Genomic DNA, 13,003 nt, shown 5'->3' with positions numbered 1-13,003 from the left:
AGGGATGATTCAGAAATTGAGAAGGAGGCATTGGTTATCATATATGGCATTCAAAAGTTTGTGTGTTCCTTTATGGTGCATAGTTTTGCCTGATCACTTATCACAAGTTTCTTATTTGGTTGCCTAGCCCCCATTCACAACTTCCTGGTAAAGCAGCACAGTGGTTGCAATGTTAGGCATTGTTCCTTAGTAATTATACCTCTGAGAGCCATCATTGGTCCAAAATGCAGTACTCCAATGCAGAAACACTTTCCTGGTTGCTGTGTGGCCAGATGCCAAATTTGATAGGTATGAGGCACTGTGTTTTGCCTTACATGCAAACCAGTGACATATGTTTGACAGATTTCCAATAATGGCACATGAAGTAGTGAGAGGTTGTTGTGTTCTGCATGGTGGGGGTGGCCTGAGTATTTATCTAAAGACACCAACCCAGAATGGCCCACCCATTTTTCTTTACAGAGCAGGCTTAACATGACCGAGAGGGTCATTTTGCTGGCTACAGCTGATGAATGTGGGGTTGTAGGTCAACCTATGCTCTGCTTCTTCATATTGGAGCTCCTTGACACTGAATATTGGGGAATGTGCAGATGAAGAGAACAGTGTGTCGTGTGCATTGGCTTGGGGTTGACACCCCCATTGAAGACACTTTCTGGAACTGCCATGCCTCCATCCACAACTAGTCTGCCACAGTGCAGCTATTCAACCCTTGACCACGTCCTGACCAGCAATGGCAAAGGGTGCATATTGATTTCATTGGTCCAGTCTAGGGAACAATGTGATTGCTTGTTGTTGACACAATCTTTAGTTTTCTGTATGTCATCTGGATGGCTACAACTACTATGACAACTACTATCCACATCCTCCCCATCATATTTGTGATAGAGGGGCCCCCTTCCACCCTGGTTTCTGACAACAGCCCTCATTTCAGGGCATCATGTTTCAGGAATTTTGTTAGTGTAACCTCCACCTGGACCACTGCTCCTTTCCATCCTGCATCGAGTTCAAAATCTGGCTGAATGGTCAGGACATTTAAGATGCATATGTACAAACTGCAGATGTCAGCAGACTTCAGGACAGCACTTATCATCAATAGGGGGAGGCAAATGTTTCAGGCAGAGGGCAGCCAGTTGCAGCTGGTCCAGCAACAGAATCAGCTCCATCCACACTGTGATGTATTGCTCCCCCATTTCCCACCACTGCCAGCTAGGAGTGCCACCCACAACTGTGCCAGGGACCAGACAGGCCATCGGCTTGCCTTTTACTATTACATCCTCCACCCTCGTGTTAGGTGTTGGCAGGAAGTTGACAACAACCATCATTGGGAGTCTTTTCCTTGGGATGTGGTATATGATTAGAAGACTCATGTACACTCTAGATTTATGTTGGTTGTTAATTCACCTCATGATCTCTATTGTCAGCCACCACCACAGCTGCCTGTTTTGTTCTGCTGATCTCCTTGTGGCCACCAATGTAACTAATAATAAACTGTGTTTCTAACTATATAGCACAGGATAAAAAATTAATATTTATAGAACACCTGAGAAGAGTCTTTGATTGTAGTATTCTTCATAAGTCACAGACTCATTATACCTACAGTTTGTAAAGCGAAAATTAATCAACATGCAAGTTTGCATTACAATGCAGGATACATACTGCTTGCGATAATTTATTGAATGCATGCTGTTAAAACATCTTAAGTTCACATTTGGTATTAGTTCAAGCATTTCAATTACATGTGTGACTACAAAGCATGAAACATATTATTACAATCCATCCTGTATTTTCCACTTTAAGCATATTTCTAATTCTGTTGAATCATTAATCTAATACTAACTTGGTGAGAAACTAACCAGCAGAAACAGCAGACAAACAAGCGCACCATAAGTGTGGAGGAGTGCATCACTTGCACAATAGCATCTACTTTTCCAGTTTTGCAGCTGTCATCAGTGCTATCTGTTCCATGGATGTCATCATGGACTGGTGCTGTTTTCTGAAATAGTATATTTCAAATTACACCAAAAACTTTTGTGAAGTTGCAATCTACATACAATTTTTTTCAATTCTGGATATGCTAATCATGATGGGGCAAGATCAGATCAAACAGAATTTTCTACTGTTCTTAATGACTGTGTTCATGAATTGATGATTAAATATGAAAGTGTACATCTGGAAATCTACAGTTTAATAAGAAAACTTATAGGATGGCATATTGAAATAAGTCCTGTTCTAAGGAGCCAGTTTCAAGAATCCCATTGTTGTCATTCACTGAATCAATTACTTCATTATTTTGAGCTGGGAGGAGTCAAAGGATGGCCATACAATACCTCAGTTTGTGTCACTATTAGTTCACCTTTAATGGTGAATGACAGTGTATTATGTTCACTTACAAAACATCAAACATATATTTGATGTAAAACTGTGATAGCAGGTGCTGTAGGTACAGATATTTAATTTTCACATTATTAGATTTCAGAAATTTTATTTGATTCTTGAGTATGTCATTATTCACTCAGACTGCCATAATGTACTACCTGACAAAAAAAGGTGAAGTACCAGGAAGACATGGTTGGATGCCAATGTAATTTTGCATATGTGTACACCGTCAGTGGATATGTAAATGATTGGAGTTGCAATTGTTTGTGACAGACAGAACAGCATGTGAATACATCAGTTTTGTTCATGTTTAGGGTTGCTATCAGGCCTAGTAGGTTGTATAAGGGGCATGAAAAATGTTAATGCCGAGTGATCACTGCAAAGGACAAGGAGATGCTATGAACTCATCTGGGACAACTTTATCAGCACATGGCAGGGTTTGAAAGGTGTCTCTGTGTGTGTGTCTCCATTTGGCTTGCTGGTTGAATCATGGAACATTGAGATTAATGGGGTATTCAGAAGTAAAAGTGGCTCAGAGTTGGACTGCATGGCATGTGTGTGCAGACATACTTGTCATTGAGGTTCTGACCACCACAAGGAAGGATTTCTGTATTGTGCACTGAGCATAATGTAATCCCTACACATCTGTATCTGCCATCTGTGAACAAGTAATGGACTTTCTGCAACATTCTATGTCTTATCACACCACTGGTCAGAGATTAGCAGCAGCTGAACTAGGAAATCACCATCCCATACATAGGATGCTGTTAACAACACAACACAAACTGCTGCGTTTGGAGTGGTTCAATGATCAGGAAGCATGGACTGATGACAAATAGCATCACATTGTGTTTAGCAAATAAATTGTGTTCCTGCACCACCCTGGACGACTATTGTTGGTGAGTATGGTGGCAACCTCAGGAGTGGTTTTATTCTTCCAATGCTTTGTAGAGGCACAGTGGTGTTACTCCAGGCATCATGGTGTGGGGAGCCATTGGGTGTGATTTCACATCATGGCTGGCAGTGATTGAGGGAACTCTGATCAAACAACAGTACATCACAAACATTTTGTGCCCTCACATGTTACTTCTCGTGAGACAATATCATGGTATCATTTTTCAACAGGACAGTTCTCATCCTCAAACATCATGTGATGCTGAAGTACTCCCATGGCCAGCAAGATGCCAGATCTGTCCTGGTAGAACACGTCTGGGACCAGCTGTCCCAGTGTCAGCACCCAGGATCTCAGGAACTAGTTAGAACAGTTGTGGGCCATCTTGCCTCAGGAGAGGACTTCATGACACCTTTCCCAACCAAATTGGTGCATGCATCCAGGCCAGAGGAGGAGCAACATCATACTGATAAGTGGGCTCATACTACCAAGTTCTTTTTAAATTTGACTAGGTTGTATAATCACTGAAATAACATCACATACCCTCACAACTCATGAAGTACCATTCTGTTTCCTACTTTCCTTCACAGTGCTTCAATTTTTCTTTACTGGGCAGTGTATATTATAACTCACTAATGTTTGTGACTGAAACATACTTCATACAAAAGATTAGGGAGCCATACATGACAATATACAAATGATTAAGAGTACAGAGCTGAATGTCATCTCTGACTAAAAATGCAACATGGTGTAAATACCATACATGTAGCTTCAGAGTTTCTAAATGCTGCAGTTACAAATCAAAGGGGGTCTAAGATGGTGTTGGGGAATCTCCCAAAATGGGATTCGTAGATGCACCCACAAAGAATCAATATGGTTGCTAGAGGGCACTGATGAACAAGTTTAAGGTCAATTCTTTCTCAGGCATGTTCAAAGGGTGATATTTTAAGCTAATATGCAGGTCCGGGAGGAAGAAGATTTACATATTTCTTGCTGCATGTGGTTTGGCACTGTCCCACTGAGATATAACATTTGGTGTTGCCTGACAGAGGTGCAGTACTCTCAAGCTCTAAAATCTTCCTAACATGGCATTTATTATTCGGGTGTCCTCCTACACTGAGGTGACAAAAGTCATTGGATACCTCCTAATATCATGTCAGTTCTTCCTTTGCACAGTGTAGTGCAGCAACTCAACATGGCATGGACAACAACAACTCGTTGGAAGTTCCCTGCAGAAATATTGAGCCATGCTGCCTCTATAGTCACCCATAATTTTGAAATTGTTGCCAGTGCAGGATTTTGTGCACACAAACTGACCTTTTGATTATGTCCCATATATGTTTGATGGGGTTAATTTTGGGTGCCCTGGCTGACAAAATCATTTACTCAAATTATCCAGAATGTTCATCAAACCGATTGCAAACAATTGTGGCCTGGCGACATGGTGCATTGTCATCCATAAAAGTTCCAATGTTGTCTGGGAACATTAAGTCCATGAATAGCACTCCAAACAGTCGAACATAAGCATTTCCAGTCAATGATCAATTGAGTTGGACCAGGGGACCTAGTCCATGCCATATAAATGCAGCCCACACCATTATGGAGCCACGACCAGCTTCCACTGTGCCTTGTTGACAACTTGGGTCCTTGGCTTTGTGGGGTGTATCCCACACTTAAACCACACCATCAACTCCTACTGACTTAAATTGGGACTCATCTGACCAGGCCACAGTTTCCCAGTCTTTTGGGGTCGAACCAAAACTGTAGAGAGGCACTGTAGATAATGTCAAACTGTTAGTAAAGGCATTCGCATTGGTCATCTACTGCCATAGACCATTAATGCCAAATTTCACCATACTGTCCTAAGAGATACATTTGTTGTACATCCCACATTGAGTTCTGTGGTTATTTCATCCAGTATTGCTTGTCTATCAGCATTGACAACTCTATGCAAATGCTGTTGCTATCAGTTATTAAGTCAAGGCCATTGACCACTGTGTTGACCATGGGAAGAGCTAATGCCTGAAATTTGACATTATCGGCACACTCTTGACACTGTGCATCTTGGAATATTGAATTACCTAATGATTTTCAAAATGGAATTTCCCAAGCATCTGGCTCCACCTACCATTCCACATTCAAAGTCTCTTAATTCGGTCGTGTGGCCATAATCATGTTGGAAACCTTTTCACATGAATCATTTGAGTACAAATGCGCTGCCCTTTCATACCTAATGAACATGTTACTACCACCATCTGTATAAGTGCATATTGCTGTCCCATGACTTTTGAGACCTCAGTGTACACATCATAGCTGAGATCACAAGGTGTATCCAATAGTACCCAAACCATCACATCCTGCCTTTGTCCACTATGGCATTCAACAGCAGCAACTGCAGCCAGATTTATGGCATCTCAGTAGTGTTTATATGGCCATCACTACAGGACATGTGGAAATGGAATTCATCATGAACCATTACAGTTTTGTATTCAGCACCACAGTGTTATAATTCACATGCACATTGCAGTCTGAGGTGCTTCTAGACTATGGAAGCTGATAAATGGCATTCATGCCACCTGTCCAGCACCTAAGCTGGCATACTTTGTCCCTACTTACTTGATGTTAAGAGATCTCATGCTTCATTCATTTCAACTTGAATAAATATCTGGTTAGACACTTTTGATTGAGCAGTCATATTGAGGTAAGAGGCAAGTAGATACAAGGTTGTGGACATGAAGACAAATTTTGCTGTATATGATAATTTTCAAATGGAAAATCTCGAATAAACCTAGAAAGCACATCATTACCCTTCTCTCCAAGCATGTGTTTTATGCAGTGGTGCTACTGATGACTGGGCTAACAAAATGACAAAGAAACAGTTGATTTGCTAGTAACATTGTAGTTCATTTTCCACACAAACAGATATTCAGATCACAGTAAGAAATGAGACTATGAACTGATTCAAAATAAATTTGCTGAATGTGAAATCTAGGCATCAGCTGTGTTAGGTATAGATGTACTAGCTATTAGTGATGTCTGAAAATTTGTGCCAGATTGGGATTCAACCCTGGATTTCCCACTTAGCATGAGCTGTCACGTTAACGACTTTGGTTATCTGTGCATGCCTCCTGGATCAGCATAAGCTTCCATATGTCACACTGTCCACATCCTTATACCACAGTCCCCTACATTCAACACATAATGCTCACAGCTTTACTCTGTATTCCCACACCAGTGAGAATGAGACAATGAAGAATTGAGAATCATCTTGTGCCCACATGTGCAGTCATATAATATTTGCTTGCATTTAGGAATGTAGACAGTGTGACTTGTGAAAGTTTTGGTTGGTCTAGAAGGTGTGCATGGATAGCCAAAGTGACTGAGGCAGTCGCTCATCATAAACAGGAAAAATGGGTTCAAGCCCTGGTCCAGCTCAAATTTTCAGATCCGTCTAATAGGTAGTACATCTATATCTGACACAGTTAATGTCTAGGGATTTATATCCAGAAAATTTATTTCAAATTAGTTTTGGATGACTGTTAATTGTCATTAATTCCTGTTCATTCAGATATGAATGTAAAAAGACTATGAACTGATTTCAAAGACATTTTCATTTTTGGAAGATTTGATTTCCATACTAATGAAATATTTAGGGAAGTGAAATGCATTTAAGAATACGAAAACTGATGAAATGTTAAACTCTGAGCTTCCTTTCACATGGTAGATTGTAGTTCTCTCAGCATAAATAGCTAAATGATTAGGAGGAGGAGAAATTCCAGTCAGAACTTTACTCAGGAAGAATGGAGTGTTTCCTCATACACTAACAAAACAACTTACTCTATTCAGTTTGTCTAATGCTACATAAAAACTTGACCACACATATTTTTAAAAATACTTTTTGTAACTGTTATATTGTGTGAAGTAAGTTTTCTTTTTTCAGCAATATTTTATAACTAATGCAAATACTGTGTATGTCAACATACATTTTGTTACCTGCGCTAATTGCATCCTCTTGATGGCCTTCTCTGATAGGTCCACACCATTCTGCTTTGCTGCTTTTTGAATTATGACATTTGCATCACTTGCTCTTCCATTCACCATCAACCAACGTACTGACTCTGGCAGGATCCTGTAAGGATGTGATTATACAGTTCTTGTATATCAATTGCTTCTTCATTAACTGTCCTCTGAATATGAGGGTAAAGATACATTCTTGAGCAGAAGTTGATTGCAGATTATGCAGAAAAATGAAATATTTTACAGTAATATAATAATAATCTACGTACACATTCTGCAAACCACTGAAGTACATGACATAGGATGTTTAGCATGGTACAACATGTCTCGAATTCTTCCTGTTCCAACCTTGTATGGAGTATGGGAAGAATGACTACTTAAAAACCTATGTACATGCTGTAATTAGTCTAATCTGGTCTTCACAGTCTCTATGCAAATGATAAACATGAGATTTGTGAATATATTTACATTATTCACTTAATACTGTTTCTTGAAACTATGTAAATAGGTTTTTGCAGAATAATTGGTATCTTTTATTCCACAATATTACATAGTTCTCCTGTGTTGTTATGGAATTTTTGTCCCTTTTATACTTTTTACACAAAACCTTTTGTTCCATGACAACATGTGAGGATACCTCAGATGATGAAGTGATTTTATTTTTTACACCAGATGATGGAACTATAAGTGTTCTGAAACCAGTCACGTACACCATCAAAAAATTGTGAATTAAGCAACTGTCCTATGGTTTCTTCATTTTTCAAAATGAGCTTGTACTGTTGTGGCTGCCCCATAGGAATAACTCTTTGGAGGTCATTCTGTTCAAAATACCTCTCTACATTTGAGCTCAGAACATGTTTCATGATTCGTATAGATATCAAATGAGGTGGCACAGTTGTTAGAACACTGGACTCACATTTAGGAGGATGATGATTAAATCTAGGCCTGTCCATCCATATTTAGGTTTTTCATGATTTCCTTAAATCGCTCCAGGCAAATGCTGGTAAGGTCCCTTTAAAAGGACATGGCCAAATTCCTTCACCATCCTTGAAACATTCTGAGCTTGGGCTCTACCTCTAAATGGCCTCAATGTAAATGGAACATTAAACCCTAATCTTTCTGTCTTCCTCGTTATACATGAGTGAGGCTTGTGTTTACTTCAAATCACTGGACACAGTTTATAACTCAAGGAATGTGTGGTATATTATGGTTAAAATTGAAACTATATCACCTGAAAATTCTGTACAGAATCTGACAAGGGATTCCACTGGACACTGTAACCTTGTTCAGTTTTAGAGATTTTCAATTTATCTCAACACTTCATACATTAATGTCTGTATCACTCATCTTTGCTGTAGTATGAAAAGTAAACCGGGGCAGTACTTTTGCATCCTCCTTAATAAAGGAATGTTTGAAAACTAAAGTCAACATTGTGAGACCTGAGTTTCTCCTGGCGTATACAACTTTCAAATAACTTCCGGGAATTCAGCCAGGTAACACTTTCAGCGACCGCCGATATTTCGGCTGGAGAACACCCCGCCATTTTCAAGGCAAACGGCAACGTGGGGTGTTCTCCCGACGAAATATCGGCGGTCGCTGAAAGTGTTACCTGGCTGGATTCCCGGAAGTTATTTTAAAGTTAACATTGATGATTTTACTTTGCTACTCTAAATTTCAGTTCCTGTCACCCGTGAGTGTCTGGACTCTATCAAACTTTGGTGCCACTGACAGCCTCTACGTGTGACCTGATTCTTTTTGGTTTTGTGCAAGCTCTTTCATAAAGATTTAATAGTTGTTTCCAAGTTCATACATTGCCCTCTAAACAGTCAAACGTTTTTCATTTATGCTATGGAGTGTCCCTCCCATCACAAAGTGTTCTACTAGGCACATGTCTATCCAATGCATGATTAATTATTTTTTAAACTTGAACCACATATCCTCTACATGTTCCCACCCAAAAATTAATGGTTTCAGTTCCTCTTTGAGATATAACACTTTTGCCTCGTTTTACAGCTTAGTGAACATGTCAATCATTCCACTTGTTTTAGGTACCATTTGTGCTTTATTAATCATTGTTGCTACAAGTGACTCTAACATATTTCCATCATGAGTGGTCTCCCAAATTACTTGTTTGCAGAAAAGTATTAATATTGTTCCACAGGATGACTTTTAATACCCACCACTTGGCTGGATGAGCTACACCAAAAAATAATCTCATGTGACATTATAGAATGAAAGCAAGAAAAGTATGCTAGCCTTTTTCGTTTTTGTATCACCTACATCTGACAAAATTTGTGTTGCAAACATAAATTTGTTTAGGCACTATAGCAGTCCTCTGGTATGTTCCTCCCAGTTGAATTTAATATCAAGCTGAAAACCAAAGAATTCAAACTTGTGAACTTCTACTATCTGCTTGTTATCATATTTTAGGCATATACTGGTGGGAAGCCTTTTATAAGTTTCGAACTGCATATGGTGTGTTTTCAGAGTTTAGTGACAAAGAATTATTTATTTATGTCCATCAAAATCTCATTAACTGATCTTTCTAAGATTGTGCTAGATTTGGCATTTAATACACTGTTTGCGTCATCTGCAAACAAAAAAAAAAAGTGACATCTGGTAACCTTACGGATGAAAGGTATTGACATACACAATAAAACGTAAGGGCCCTAAGATGGAACATTGTGGGACACCACATGTAATTAGTTCCTAGTTGGATGATGTCTGATAGTTTAATACACATCTTTTTCCTATTGGTAACCTTTGTTTCCTGACAGGGATATAGCATTTTAACCATTTTGCAGCATTTTCTGTTACAGATTAGATTAGATTAGATTAGATTAATATTTGTTCCATAGATCATGAATACGACACTTCGTAATGATGTGGAACATGTCAGGTTAATAAAAGATGTCTGTACAAGATATTACATTACACAAAATATTGCATGACACTAATGTTTTAGTTGTTGTTGCTGTTTTTCCCCCCTTAATTTATATCTAAAAATTCAGCCACTGATTAGAAGGAGTTGTCATCTAGAAATTCTTTTAATTTATTTTTAAATGTTACTTGGCTATCTGTCAGGCTTTTGATGCTGTTTGTTAGGTGGCCAAAGACTTTTGTGGCAGCATAATTTACCCCTTTCTGTGCCAAAGTCAGATTTAACCCTGCATAGTGAAGATCATCCTTCCTCCTGGTGTTATAGCTATGCACACTGCTATTACTTTTGAACTGGGTTGGATTATTAACAACAAATTTCATAAGTGAATATATACTCTGTGAGGTTACTGTGAGGATCCCTAGATCCTTAAATAGATGTCTGCAGGATGACCGTGGGTGGGCTCCAGCAATTATTCTGATTACACGCCACTGAGCAATGAATACTTTTCTACGTAACGATGAATTAACCCAGAATATGATGCCTTACGAAAGCAGTGAATGAAAGTAGGCATAGTAAGCTAAATTACTGAGACTCTTATCACCAAAATTTGCAATAACCCTAATAGCATATGTAGCTGAACTCAGACGTTTTGGGGACTGATGACCTTAGCTGTTTACTCCCCCTTAAACATCCCAACAACCACCACCACCATCAGACGTTTCAGCAGACCATCAATGTGTTGCTTCCAGTTTAACCTCTCATCAATGTACATGTTGTGACTTGGCAAGACAGCCAAGTCACTATGAGAGGAAGCCGAAAGGCACGCGTTTAAGCTCACGCAGGCTGGCGTGAGGTCTGGAACAGGTCAAGGTCTTATAGTAGCAAAAATAGTACGTGATTTCTGGAATACTTAACTTTAATCCATAATTGGTGAACATCGGTCTGACGGTATATGCATCACAAGATAAATAGCAAATGATAATGGCGCCTTGCTAGATCGTAGCAAATGACGTAGCTGAAGGCTATGCTAACTATCGTCTCGGCAAATGAGAGCATAATTTGTCAGTGAACCATCGCTAGCAAAGTCGGCTGTACAACTGGGGCGAGTGCTAGGAAGTCTCTCTAGACATGCCGTGTGGCGGCGCTCGGTCTGCAATCACTGACAGTGGCGACACGTGGGTCCGACGTATACTAACGGACCGCGGCCAATTTAAAGACTACCACGTAGCAAGTGTGGTGTCTGGTGGTGACACCACAGTACACACCTAAAATTTTTGAAAATTCTACCTTAGCTACAGACTTCTGTTCAAAGTCTATATTTATTACTGGAGTTGCGCCATTTGCTGTACAGAACTGTATGCACTGTGTTTTATCAAAATTTAAAGAGAGTCTGTTTGCTGAGAACCACTTAATAATTTTGTGAAAAACATCATTTACAATTACACCACTTAGTTCTTGGTTTTTGGATGTTATTATTATACTTGTATCATCAGCAAAAAGAACTAACATTGCATCTTCATCGATGTGGAATGGTAAGTAATATCAAGAACAGTAAAGGACCTAAGACCGAACCCTGTGGGACCCCGTACTTGATAGCCCCCCCAGTTTGAGGAATCAGCTGTTGTTTTAACATTACATGAACCACTTATTTCAACTTTCTGCATTCTTCCAGTTAAGTATGAATTAAACCATTTGTGCACTGCCCCACTCAAACCATAATGATTTAGCTTATCTAAAAGAATTCCATGATTTACACAATCAAAGGCCTTTGAGAGATCACAAAAAATACCAATGGGTATTTAATATTTGATCAGTGAAAGTGTATATAGCATTTTCTGTTGAAAAGCCTTTCTGAAAACCAAACTGACATTTTGTTAGTACTTTATTTTTACAAATATGGGAGGCTACTCTCGAATACATTACTTTCTCAAAAATTGTTGATAGAGCTGTCAGAAGAGAGATTGGGCGGTAGTTGTTGACATCCGACATATCCCCCTTTTTATGCAACTTGATATTCTAATTGACTTAAAAAAACAGTGTCATTTACACAGTCAAATGTCTTCGATACATCAAAAATATACTAGTAGCTTGTAATGTACTGTCTAATGAATTAAGTACATTCTTGCTGTATGTGTAGAATACTTTATCAATATCAGAACCCTTAGAAATCCAAACTATGAATTTGACAATACATTATTTGTTGTCAGATAATTAAGATGCTGATTGTATGTTACCTTTCCTAAAATTTCATGGTATTTCATCTCCTTTCTTAAGCATAAGTTTAACAACAGCATATTTCAGCCATTCAGGAAACATTCCACCAATAAATTACTGGTTACACGTATAATTTTAAATGTTAGTAAACTCAACAGTACACCCTTTAATTAATTTTGTTGATATGTCATAACCATTAGAATTTTTTTATTTTGAAGATTTTATGGTAGACATTAGTTCTACTGGTACAGTGAGGGCCATATCTTACTGAAGTTATTTATAATGACTGATCTGAGATATTCCATGGCAGCATCTTTTGAACCTGACAACCCCATCTTTTCAGGATTAGTTATGAAATGCTTGTTAAAAAGTTGTTCAATACAGTACACACCTATTATCAATGTATCAATTAATATTAATGTATCTGTTCATCACCTCTGGTTGTGACAGTATCTTCCTGCACTATATGCATTATTGTATATATTTTGTTATTTTATGTGACTATCTTTCTCTTGTAATGCATTTGATTTGGTGTTCATATTGCTGTCTTTAATATTTTGCAGTATGTTTTGTAATTAGATACACCATCAACAGCAGAGCTGTTTCTTAGTAACAGGTAGTTTCTT

The 13,003-nt window shown here is 38.6% G+C and overlaps 1 protein-coding gene across 2 annotated transcripts in view; it reads right to left on the bottom strand.

Moving 5' to 3' along the window:
• Nucleotides 1-13,003, bottom strand: part of LOC126469860 (organic cation transporter protein-like) — a 241,660-nt gene that overhangs the window by 26,497 nt on the left and 202,160 nt on the right. For both annotated transcript variants that reach the window (XM_050097170.1, XM_050097169.1), the window contains exons 7-8: nt 7,259-7,394; nt 1,851-1,990 (exon numbers count right to left, since the gene is read on the bottom strand). In XM_050097170.1, the coding sequence (XP_049953127.1) occupies nt 1,851-1,990; nt 7,259-7,394 (276 nt within the window). The remainder of the gene's footprint in view (nt 1-1,850; nt 1,991-7,258; nt 7,395-13,003) is intronic.

This window comes from Schistocerca serialis, chromosome 3 (genome assembly GCF_023864345.2).
Source record: "Schistocerca serialis cubense isolate TAMUIC-IGC-003099 chromosome 3, iqSchSeri2.2, whole genome shotgun sequence".
Taxonomy (NCBI): Eukaryota; Metazoa; Arthropoda; class Insecta; order Orthoptera; family Acrididae; genus Schistocerca; species Schistocerca serialis.
Note: the sequence above shows the minus strand (reverse complement) of the source record. Positions and strands in the feature narration are given on the sequence as shown.